This window comes from Doryrhamphus excisus, chromosome 9 (assembly GCF_030265055.1).
Source record: "Doryrhamphus excisus isolate RoL2022-K1 chromosome 9, RoL_Dexc_1.0, whole genome shotgun sequence".
Classification (NCBI taxonomy): Eukaryota; Metazoa; Chordata; class Actinopteri; order Syngnathiformes; family Syngnathidae; genus Doryrhamphus; species Doryrhamphus excisus.
The window spans coordinates 10,255,056-10,268,003 of record NC_080474.1 but is presented as its reverse complement, the minus strand read 5'-3'; the positions used below and the strand labels follow the sequence as shown (position 1 = coordinate 10,268,003).

At 37.0% G+C, this 12,948-nt stretch overlaps 1 protein-coding gene across 5 annotated transcripts in view; it reads left to right on the top strand.

The window, feature by feature from the left end:
* The window catches only part of spegb (striated muscle enriched protein kinase b), a 40,855-nt gene that overhangs the window by 2,440 nt on the left and 25,467 nt on the right, over positions 1-12,948 (top strand). For 2 of the 5 annotated variants that reach the window (XM_058082856.1, XM_058082857.1), the window contains exons 1-3: positions 573-1,378; positions 11,797-11,883; positions 12,782-12,836. In XM_058082856.1, the coding sequence (XP_057938839.1) occupies positions 979-1,378; positions 11,797-11,883; positions 12,782-12,836 (542 nt within the window). In that variant the 5' untranslated portion in view covers positions 573-978. Of the gene's footprint in view, positions 1-572; positions 1,379-8,684; positions 9,116-11,796; positions 11,884-12,781; positions 12,837-12,948 lie in introns of those variants that run through there. The other 3 variants (XM_058082855.1, XM_058082854.1, XM_058082858.1) reach the window with 3 other exon arrangements.

Sequence of the window (12,948 nt, the reverse complement as noted above, 5' to 3'; positions counted from 1 at the left end):
AGATTCTTGGGCCTGTCTTAACTACGCTTCTCAGAGTAGAAAAAAAATATTGTTTCTACAGTTTTCTATTTTTGAACATTTTGCCACCTTAGAAGCTGTCTTAAGGAATAACTTGTATCTTAGAACGGAAAAATGTGATGATTGTTTTAAGAATGATGTCACTAAGAACATCCTTTTAACCTTAGGATGCTTTATGAATACGTCAAATTTTAATTTTTTATTACCATGTATGTTGGGTAACACAGGATGTTACAGGTTAGTTTTGTAATTGTTCACTCTTCACAAATTACGTCATAATTGTCAGCCTCCCACAATTTGGTTTTTCAGTGACAGCTTCTGCTCTGCCAAGTTTGGGTTGTTGCACCACCTCACACATTCTTCTGGACCCAGGTTGGCTAAAAATGACAAAGGGGGTGGGACCAAGCAGCTGCCATTGTAAGCCTTGCTGGGCCACGAATGTCATTTCCCCTTACAAACTGGCAGAGGCGCTGGTGGTGGTGGTGGTGGGGGGGGGTCATGCATGGTGCGGATTAGTTCATGGGAAAGGGAAGGGGGGCAGTGTGCATCTTGGATACTACTTGATGCTCTCAATCAGAAACCAAGCAAGACATTTTGAGGGAAACAAGAAATCCTCACCCTTGCTGAGGACAATTGAACCTCTGCTGGGAATAATTCCAGAAGGCTAAACATCAACAAGAGTTGAGGAGAGAAAAGGCACAGCCGCCACTTTCAAGAGACAAGTCAAGGGAGCTGTTAATGCAACATGATCCAAAGGGTCTTGCACTAAATATACTTCTGGGTAAGAGAGTGGCAGCTCACTGCTGAATCACCAGGTAACCTTTTCCTTTTTTCCATTTAGGACAATACTTCAGGTAGTACTTTGAATTTCTGTAATCAGAAATGTGACTTCCGGGCTCACTAAAGTGTAGTTCATGTTAAAGCCATACAACACCTGGCAGAATCCAATACAAAGCAACAATGAAAAAAGCAGAGGAACAAATGTCCCTGAAAATGGGGGCAGATGAAGAAGCTGCTCTTCCGAGCTCAATCATCCCTCCAAAACGTTCCAAAGTAAGCCCGGAGCGAGGACCTGCTCATCCAAGCCCAACTCCGCCGATATTTACACGCAAAATGCGGAACGCCGCCGTTGGGACAGGTTGTGACATCCGGCTCAAGGTGACTGTGTCTGGAGACCCCCAGCCTTCCCTCTACTGGTACCACAATGACGACCTACTCAACATGGAGAACCAGGAATACGGAGGCCTCTGGATTAGGGATTGCAAACCCAGTGATGCTGGCCTGTACACCTGCATTGCCAATAATCACCTGGGAGAGGCCCGGAGCAGTGCAGTACTGGCTGTCTTGGACCTTGGTGAAGGTAATGGACACTATTATTATCATTATTTGTGTACTGTTGGTTTTTTTCTGATTATTTAGAATCATTTCGATATAATTTGAATTGCCCAATGTATTATGAAATATTCAATACACATCTTATTAGCAGCATACTGAAATCTGTATACATAGCATATACAGTGTACAGTCACTAATTTAATATTGTTGCATCTGTTACCTGTGCAATCATTCATCATGAAAAAATATTGTAAAAATCTGAAAAAAAAAAACCCAATTATTTCATTTAGTCAAATCTAAGTACAGGGGAACCTTGGTTAGTCATTAATCTGGTTTGCAAGGCTCCTCAAGTCTCTGCTTTCCTTTTGATCACTGCAGCAAAATAACCTAAAATAGAGCTAAATGTAGAATTGTTTTATATACTATTTCCTAGATTTGTGGCATAACTGTTTGTTCGCAAAGAACTACTACCAACTGCTGATGACATCATAGATTTGCCATAGATGGAGCTGACTTCCAGTTCCTGTTTCCTTGCAGTAGCGATCATGCTGCTAACAGGAATTACTGTCTTTACTGTTGATTAAAAACACAGATTATTAATAATGCAACAGAACATGTGCCACATTGTATGCTAACCGGAAAATGTATGCAAACCAAGGAATATTCAGCCACAAATGTTGTATATTAACAAAAAAACATAATTAAACAAGGCATACACTAAACAAGGTTCTACTCTTGTTTATTCTTTTATGAAATGTGCATTTGCTATCACAGAAAAGCTGCAGAAAATATAAAGAGGGGTGTACTCTACCACGGGTGTTTTCCGGCCTAGGGCAACATTAAAAAAATTTATAAAAATCAAAGGATGCTGGGGCTACTGATTATTCACTTATGTTTACAGTCACAGCTTCACTCTATCATGGTTTTTCAAAATATAGGAATTAATAAAGCTTAGTTTTGGGGTTGAATACAGCTTATTATTAGTCATAAAATATCCATATTTAAAATATTTTCATTTTTTTGGCCTAAATTAAGAACGTTCAAGCATACAAATGGCAAAATGAAAACTGAAATACATGTACTGTATAAGGAATTCATACAACAAATTAAAATACACAGTGAGATATATCATTTTCTACATTAGACACTAAGTGTGAATAATGTTACATTATGTTACATTGATGAGCCAATAGCCAACACAGTAAGAACTGAAAAAAAACAAGCAAAAAAAGGAGCAAGGAACTCTTTCCAATGCAAACATATGTGAGTCTATATTACTTTCTGTTATGATGTCGGTTACATTGTGTAATATTGATGTAAAGATGACTATGGAGTATTACATCATACACCATCAGAAATGTAATAATGTTAAAAAATATCATAAACAGCTTTTTAATGCTCTAACTACAATAAGATTCCATTTATAAATATGAATTATACTTAGAAAAGTACTAGTACTAGAAATGCAAGAAAAATACTTTTTTCAATTATTATTATTATATGAATTATATGAATTATTAAATTCAATTATTACGATCGTGTCTGCAACCAACTCACCGTGATAAATGAGAAATTACTTTTGTAAAATATTTTTTGACACGCTAAAATTCGAGACTCTTCCTCGAATCCAGACTCAAAACTCACCTCTTCAGGACTTGATACTCTTTGTGATTCACTGTTTTATTTCATTTTATTTTGTCATCTTCTATATTTCAACAATTGTTATCTTCAGAGTGATCTTCTTCAGACATTCAAGATTTGAACTTTTTCTCCTTTCAATGTGGCCTTAATCCTCCCTCATAATGTGTCATGTTTACGGGCCAATACAAATTATGGGCCAAATATGGACCCCAGGCTGCACTTTGATCACCCCCCCCCAGCTGTATATACACTAACTCACTGTAAGTCACATTAGAAATAAGACCTCATTTTAGACATCATTGAATTTTGAATTTCCCTATTGCAGAAATAATACTAAATCTATGAGTATGTATGTAATTATAGTATTCAATTTCATTATGATACTATTCAAATTTAAAGAGTTACATTTGTTTTGGTCCTTTTGGCTTTGACCACTGTGTATTACCAATGATGTTTCGATCAACAAAATATCACGTCATGCATCTTTGAAGCACTAAAGTCAGTATTGTGACAGTGTCAGCAGCTGCTTTAACAAATTACTTGGCTGCAACAAAAGTGCTGCCTGTGTATCAGTTCAAGGTCTTTGCCGTTCTTCTGCAGTGCTCAGCATGACTTTGGAAAAGAGATTCACTTTTCAAATTAGTCGTGCTTTCCCTGCTGAGAGTGAATGTGAAGTGCATTGAATGGAATGAAATCTGTAAAGCAGTCATCTGAGATTATGCGTTAAAAGACAGAATGCTTGTATACGATCTCGAGGCAGGAGGAGAGCAGTGGTGTCTGAAAGTTGGAGCGATTTATTTTAACGTGGGCTCCAAGAAATCACAATGAATCATATTCCCATAGGTGTAGAAATGTAGGATGCAAGGACCTTCTACATGAATGCGTACCAGCAAAAATGGCATTGTGTCCAGATTTCAGTGCCCATTTAGGCAGATTTAAACTTAAACACATAAATTTGTCTCAAATGCAAATGCATGTAATTCTAAAACGGATCATTAATCGTTTTTATGTAGCAACATTTTATTTCAAAAATGACATTTCTAACTAAATAATGGGGCTCACGTTCAATATGGTATAAACTAAAAGGTGGATGAAAAGAAACCAACAATAAGGATTACAATAAAAGGTTCGGAACATAATTCTGCTTGGAGATATAACAAATAGGATTGGAAAAACTGACTCTAAAGATTTCTCCACTTTAACCTTCAGCTTGATTCAGCACAGGACTGATTTGCCATGTGCGTCGTTTACAGCTGTCCCATCACTCAATACTGCCTAAACATTTCTCCCTCGCTCACACTCTCTCTCACACTCTTGGCTGCCCCCTCGTCCACCGACTCTCTAGTTATTTATATAGTGGAATGTGCCAGGCCTTAGATTTTTTGGATGTTAGCTGGCCAGCGTCTCTCCTGTTACATGGGAAGACATCAGCGCTAATTTTATCCCCTCCATGTACAACTCTTTTCCCCTTAAACTGATCATTATGTTCAGTATAACAATACAGTATTAAATCATACTGCAACAAAATCACACTGGATGTTTTTTCCGAGACACTCTGTACCCCAAACTGTAACTGCAATGTTTATATTGAGAAGAGCGCAGGCTATTTTTTACACGCTTCTGACTGTGAATATGCATGAAACTTGTGCTAAGTGGTGTGTGATCATTTTAATAATATCTGGATGATCTCCGTTTTGTAAAGACAAGTTGCCTGTCCTTGTATAGCACTACTAACCCTCAGTTAATCATTATCAGTGTCACAAGACTTCGCCCCAGGACCTCTCGTCGATTACACCATAACAAGATTTCTCGTTTGCAGAAGAGCAGTTTGTTCGCCAATAAACACTTCAAAATGCACCTGCATTGTTTTGTGACTTGGTTAAATTAAAAAAATCATATTTTTCTTAAAGTTAATGTTAAAATTTTGTCTCGTCTCGTTCTCAGAGACTCAATTGCATCTCGTGAGGTGGGTGTCTCATTCTCATTCATCATTATACATAAGGTTGTACCAAAAAGTACATTTATTATTATTAGTATTATTTAGTATATTTATTCTACTGTAACTATTTTCTACCACAGTGGTTCCCCCAATTTCTAATGTCGCCGACGTTGTATAATTCAAACTTTAGTTGTTAAGGCAACCAGCCCGTATAGGACCTTCGCACTAGTCAGGTGGTATTAGTTTCTTATTCGGATGTCTCTTTCCTGAGTCTGCTTGTTGGTAATTCACCTATAAGTCGACATAATGACAATTCGTAATAATAAAGGAAGAACAGACTATACAAGATGACACAGTCATGCAAATGTTGTCGCCTATATCCTTCGCTTCTTCGCCTGCTTTTAAGCAGATTTTCCCTCACTTGAAATATATGCAGTGTTACAAACACACTGACATTATGTCGCAGGGAGGGCTTTTTGCCAGCCTGGACACGTCCACACACACAATATTGAAAATGCATTGAACAGACCCTGGCCCATAAGAGCAGATTGTCCCATACTGGGTGGACCAAACGGTACATGATAAACGATATACCATACTTAGCGTCTATCACGCTTATTATTGTTGCTATCTTTTTGTTCTGGACACATTTTTCTTTGTCAATGATTCAGTGTCAAAGCAAGAACACCGATTATTTTTTTTATTGTAAGGATATTCTGGTATATGTTGTAATTGCACTCGGATGTATACTGTCTGTTGATTACACGAGACCGAATATGTCAGTGTCACTCTGGACTGTGGCTCCTCTCCAATACGTTTGGACACCATCCTCGCCATGGTGTATTCCTTCTGGGCCGCGAATCTGAGTCAAGAGGTGAAGCTCCATTTACACTGTGGAAATCCCCCTACAGCTCTTGATCGCTTTATTAAGAACTTTAATAAACTAGAAGAGCATGCTTAAAGCATGCTACAAAGACCAAGGTAAAGGAGGTTTTAAAAAACTATGGCTGTATTCACTCTATTTGGGTATTCTGGTCTCGAACAAAGCCTTCATGAGTTATAGTCCATAGACTATTCAGTCATAGTCCACAATTCACATCAACACCCTTTGGTCCATTTCAATCGAAGTCTACTTTGCTTTCCCCTTTGGTACGCTTAGTTTGATCAGGTGTGTTAGTACAGAGTAGCTGAACTTCGGAGTGAACCAAAACAAAACATCAAAAACCATGTACAACAGGTGGTCTTGTATTAAAAAAAACAAACTGGGTGTGGTTCTGTAATTGTGTCTGTACTTTTTGGTGCAGTTTATAAACGCATCAACTGATTCAGACCATAAAAAGCAACCTATGAGCACAAAAGCACCTGTATTATAGGATCAAAAGTTGCCTTCTATAAAGATTGTGCATACAGTCACCTGATGTTGGTTCCTGATTTCTGTATTCTTATGTACTCTTTACTACAATCTATCTACACTCAGGTTTGGTTCTGAACATATCAAAATCATTGATCAGACCACATTTGCATTTTGCAATATTGTCATCATGACGCAGAAAAAAAATAAAAACGAAAGTGGTGGGTTTGGCTGCAGGCTGGCCACTGTTAAATGTAAGTGTATTGTTCAGTCCAGTGCGGTGGTATTCCCCTATAAAGGCACTGGAGGAGATTTGCTTATGTTACTGAGGATCTCCTGGTGTCCACACAGTTTACGAGAAAATTGACAACAGAACTAGTGACATGTATGATTGTATGATTCCAATTGTAATAAAAATAATTAAAATATTGTTTGCTAAATGGAAAAAACTCCCACCTCTCTCCCCTTCCAACTGGCCACATTTGAACTGTTGGACATTTTTTTTTTTGTTAAAACCTGTTTTTTGTTTGTACCCACCAGAGGTGTGGGTTCATGGTATCAGACTTGAGTCACAATTTCTATTACTTTGGACTCAAGAACAAAAACTTGCAACTTGACTTGGACTTTGACATCAAATACTGAGGAATTGACTGTGTCTTTTATTAATTGTTTTTTATAATTTTAAAAATATATAATTTTATTTTAAAAACAAAGCAATTCAAAATGCATTCTTTGAATTTTGTCAAATTTAATACATTGTTGAAATTGAGAAAGTAAAAATTTCTTTGGACTTCACTCGACTGGTCTTGACTTGAGGTTTGTTTGTTTCTTTCTTTCAGCTTTTTTCCCTAATTACGGGATCGCCACAGCTGATCTTTTTGATCCGCATACTGAGGATTGACTTGGACTTACATGTCTTAAAACTAATTGAGATTAAAGACCCCAGACTTACTTGAGACTTGCAAAACACTGACTTGCTCCCATCTCAGCTATCCACTGTAAACACTAAAGACTTGCTCTGGTGGCATTTGGGACTGGAGGGAGTTAGGAACTTCTTTGTTTGTGTTCGGCCCTGGGATTTTTCTCTCCCCAGAATGTAACATAATCCACCTGTTATGTACCTTGTACAACTGTAGAATTAACTTAAATGAAAATGCAATAAATGCATGTAATAATCATACATTGGTGCAGTGCAGTGCTTGTTTTTGTTTCTTTGTTTGTGTTCAAAATAACTTCAAAGTTACTGAATGGATTTAGGTGACATTTTCATGAATTGTCGGAAACGGGATATGGAAGAACTGATAAAATTTTGGATCAAAAATGTTTGGATCATCGCCTGGTTCCGGGATTTTTTTTAAAAGGATTCTTTAACGTAAATAAGACCATTTCCTGCATGTGTGCATATAATTCCACAAAAAAATGTCCAGAGCTCTTGGAAAAGAGTTGTTTCCAGCGGTTCTACAAAATATCAAAGGCTGATCCAAAAACTTTGTATTATTATTTTCGTGTGAATGACAATATGGGGAAAACTATGGTTCTTGGTAGTTTGCGCTCTCCGATTACTTGTCCGATTACTTTTTTTTTTTATTGAATAATATATATTATTTTTAAGCATTGATTCATCTTTGCAGCTCTATGCTTTTTAGGATACAGAGTTAGTCAGAGTTCTGTGTGTATTCTGTGAACCACTAAAACACACACATAATAAAGATGATTCAGAGACGTATTTTTAGCAATCATTTAGTCTAAACAAAAACGGGGGTATACGAAAATAAAGGAATCTGTAATTGGAACTTTTTTTCAGGAGCAGTTTGTGAAAGAGGATTGGCTTTTCAGTGTGCATCATCTCTTTAAAATTTCCATAGCAAGATGTTATGACAGATTGGACCAACAGTACAATACACCTCTCACAACATTTGGTACTGTACAATGTCGTAGCCTGTGATCAGTAATAATATCCAATCAATGGTAAAATGTATATTCTCTCCACCTCTCGGTATGACGCAGTTCTGTTGTATACCATTGTAAATTACACTAACAATTGGATGTTTCTGTTCCAAATTATTCCAACATAGATACTGAAAGTGTCAATGGTGTGTTTAAGAATTCAGTAATAAAGGATTCCCAGTCAGTCTAAGCAACCAGTAACACATGTGCTTAGAGATGTAACAGGGTTCCAGCAATGCAGAGGAGTGAGGAGCTCTGTGCAGCTTTTGCAGCAATTTCCCCCCTCTCTTGCTGACAACACAGCACCAGCACATCACACCACACCGAGGAATAAGGCGCAGGCACACGGCGATAGGAAAACATGAAAAATGTCAACCAATGCTGTAGAGCACTGATCTCAGGAGGGCTGGCTCACTCCCACTGATCTTCTGCCTACTGATGTGCGCTGCTTGTTGGGTGGAACACAGCAAGGAATGATGCTCACGCCGTTGCTGGGCACTGTGTGGACTGGCGGGGGTGCTTCTTTAGAGTAGATGATATGCATTCAACAGTCATTTCCACATGCGGATGGAGATTTATTGTCAACGGATTCTCCCAGAAGATCCACCGAGGGTTTGAGGTGGAACTTGTTACATAATGGATTAAGTGCCTTCATTCTTTTTAGCATTTGATTATGTCTGCATTTCAGCAAATTGTTTTTATACCATAAAATACCTATTAATATTTTCATAGAATATTTTTAGGCTTATTTTTGGCTCGGAATTCCCTCTGACGGTTGGGGGATTCCTTGTAGCTGAGTGTAAGCGAAGACAAAAAAATGAAAAATACCAGCTGGGGATACACCAAGTTTCCATGAAAGACATCCAAACCAAAGTAATAATCAGGCAAGTGGAATTTTACTATCTATTATTATCTGTTATTGTTATTCTTTACTGATTTAACTTGATTTTTACTTGGTCTTTGAGAAATGTTTTTACTGATAAATACTGTATTATATTTCACCACAATGTAAATGACAATTGTTTATTTACTGCTTGCCAGCTGGTAGGGTAAGACAAATCCAGTAAAGCGATGTTGTTACCCCTATTAAAATGACCATTCATGGATTTAATACAGCACCACTGTAGTGATTATAGAATTTCAGAGTTGCTCTAAATATGTGTAGCATTGATGTTTCTCGGGTCAATTAAAAAGTTAATATTTTTGTTGGCAGCCAAGTAAAGTGCAGCATTAAAGTGCAAATCGAATTATCTGAAATCAAATTTCTCTGCGCTGATACAGTCGGTAAAACAATTACAGTTGACAGATGACAACGTGTGAATAAACTTCGAATGGTTGGACTTGAACCTCCCTCTTATCCCATTGCTTGCGTGGATTTAGTTTGGGTTTTACAGTTTATTCCCACCATCCAAAAAGGCTTAAGGATAAGTTGAAATAAACAAATGGATCCACATGTCCATGTTGTTGATGTTTGAGTTTAGATGATGATGATTTCGTTTATGCATGGACAGTTAGTCACTACTCTTATTATAAGGTTTTGTAATGCACTGAGTCAAAGATACAACAGCAGATGTGACATATAATTGTTACATATGTGCATTACAACAACATTGACATGTCTGTTGGATCCTTGAGCAGAAATTCACGATGCATCTGCATCCTCATTACTGTTACCAGGTTTGTCAGCTCCCCATAAAGTACTGAACAGTGACTGTCAAATGATTGACGCTAAATTATTAATGTGGCAATGACAATTGTACATCGCTAACTATAAAGGAAGCAACAATCTCAAGACATAATCATTCCCTGGCTTGTCACTTCTTTTGATTTGCATTTGCAGATTCATATTATTTTTTAACTGTACTTCCAGAAGGTAAAAACAAATGGAGTTATAAAAGTTTCATTGAACATGTGTTTTCAAATCTGACAGCTTTAGAGTTATGGCGCCTTAGCTCGCACAGACCAAAGGCTCATATTTTTGATAAATGGTGCTCCGCAAACACCAACACTGGGAATCAATAACGTTACAATATCCCTTCTATTAAATTATACTGTGTACTTGGACATTCAGTTTCCAAACAACTGCAAAGATGTACCAAGGTGTATATTGTACTCATTCTTTATCTCTACTCATGCGGAATACAGTACACCGTTTGTGTGTGTGTGTGTGTGTGTGTGTCCTTGTCATACATTTTCTGTGTCAATAATCATAGACACCTTCATCTTTTTTTTTGTCAATAGTGTAAATTAATGATTGCCACTTGTCTCCTTACCACTTTCTTGACTCACAAAAGAACCCCAGATGGTTATGGATTTGCTTGATTGGTGTATGCAAATGATATGGACTATTTGCATTTGCAAATAGATACATTTTCTCATAGTGAGCATGTGAGTCTAGTTTTTTTGGTGGAGTTTTCTGTTTTCTGATTCTTTAACCTTTCACTACAATAAATAAAAATATATTAATTTATCCCCCTTTTACTGCTGTTAATTGGTTCCAGACCCAAGCATGATAAGTGAATTACCACAAGTAAACAAGTAGGATTTCTTATTCATAAATAGAATATTGTTGAAATAAGAGCATAGAAAACCTGATTATAACCTTCGAAATATGTTTTTTTTTACATTATTAGAACTCTGTAGCTTGACATTGGGTCACGGCCGCAAAAGTAGTGTGTGTTAAGAATTATTGTGCCTGTTGTGCGATAATTTAAACCTGCAATTACAGCTTTTTCCGGTGTCTCACTGAACATTACTGACACCTAGTGACCAGTATAGAAAATTAGAGATCATCATAACGTCTTTTTGTTTTTCTGAAAGCTTTTTATTTGTATGTTAATTCATTTAGCCACTTGTTGCTTGAAAAAGCTTAATTTAGGCAGAACACATTTGCTCAAATGTGGATTTTTTTTTTTTACTAATAATAGATTGTATTCAACCACAATACAGCATGATTTATTAATTAATATATTTTGAAAATCTGTGAAAGTGAAGGTAAAATCTTTGAAGCATGAATAGGTGAGGGATTACTGCATATTGACCGAGACCCATACTAAAAGAGCTCGAGTATATGGACATTTGACACTAAATAATAAGCATATAAACGTATATTATTTGTATAAATTCCATTTACATTTATTATATATAATTTGGATGTTGATCCTCTGTTTTACTGAAGGAAAAAAGCACCCCCTGTTTATATAATTCCACCTACAGAGACAAGACCCCATGAGAGTTGGTGGGGTGCCAGTGACTCAGCGATTCTTTCTATTTTTAAGTCTACCAGTGACTGAGGTCTCTTTCACCATGAACAAATCATGTACATGTATTTTAAATGGTATGATTATAACTATCTTTTTTTTAAATCTGAAAATAGCTCTACCCCCTTCAATTAATTTTCCATTCCTCATTTGCAGGTTTTCTAAACAGTCACTGAACAGAAGTATAACATAAAAGCACTGCTTAGACCACAAGGTTTTTTCTGACTTCTTAAAAACGGACTGATTTTGTCGCTTGCAGGTTTTCTGCTGTGTTTTCACAAATTCTGTTTTCATATATGTTTTAGAATCCGACACAACAGAGGATGAAGGAGAAGAGCAATTTGAGACCAAAGACGATAGTGTGGATGGTGAGGACCATGCTGTGCACACAGGTATCCACCTTGGCTCTTAGTTAGACAGTCTTTTAAAGCATTTTGATTTCCTTTTGGCCGGGCCGCATGGTTGGCAAGTGGTTAGCATGTTGGCCACACAGTCAGGAGATCGGAAAGATCTGGAGTTTGAATCTCTACTTGGGCATCTCTGTGTGGACTTTGCATGTTCTCCAGGTACATGTTCCAGGTACATACAATTAGCTTAATTGGTGACTGTCCATAGGTATGAATATGAGTGTGAATGGTTGTTTGTCTATATGTGCCATGTGATTGGCTGGCGACCAGTCCAGGGTGGACCCCGCCTCTTGCCCAAAGTCATCTGGGATAGGCTCCAGAATACCCCCGCAACCCTGATGAGTATAAGTGCCACAGATAATAAAAGGATGGATGATTTCCTTTGTTGGGCTGTTGAAACGATCATCAGTATTCATATACAGTGGTACCTCGGTTTGCATCATTAATTCATTTTAAAGACTGAGACAAAAACAAACTTACGAAAACCAAGGCAATTTTCCCTATGGGAAATGTCAGTTCAATTGAAAACAATGCAAAATAATTCTATGACTAGATGGATTTTATTGTTCATGCACACTGTCCGTGCTTCCTCGCAAGATCAAAGTTTTCATCTTCTTTATCAAAGTGCTGGTACTCACAACTTTTTTTTAGCCCCAATAGGCAGTCGAACTCAATCAGAAAGACTCAAGACAGTGTAGGAAACCTAAGGCAATATTTTGACTGACATTTTTTAAGAAAACATATCATCAATCATATGAAAACTGGAGCATACAAAAACCGGGGTTCCACTGTACTGCATTTAAATCAAAAGTAATTTTTCTAGTATCGTTGTTAAATTTGTTGTCTCTTTTGCATTTATAATATTTTCATTTTTGAAATGCAGTAATGGAGTATGCAGATGATGAAACCAGAACACAAGAAGATTTAACCAAAACAAGGCAAGAAAGACAAATAATAATTTCATGTCATCTCACTCACTGACAATAACACTGAAGAAGACTGCACGGTTATTGGAATTTGGTTGGAATTTACTAATTAGCTCAAATCATG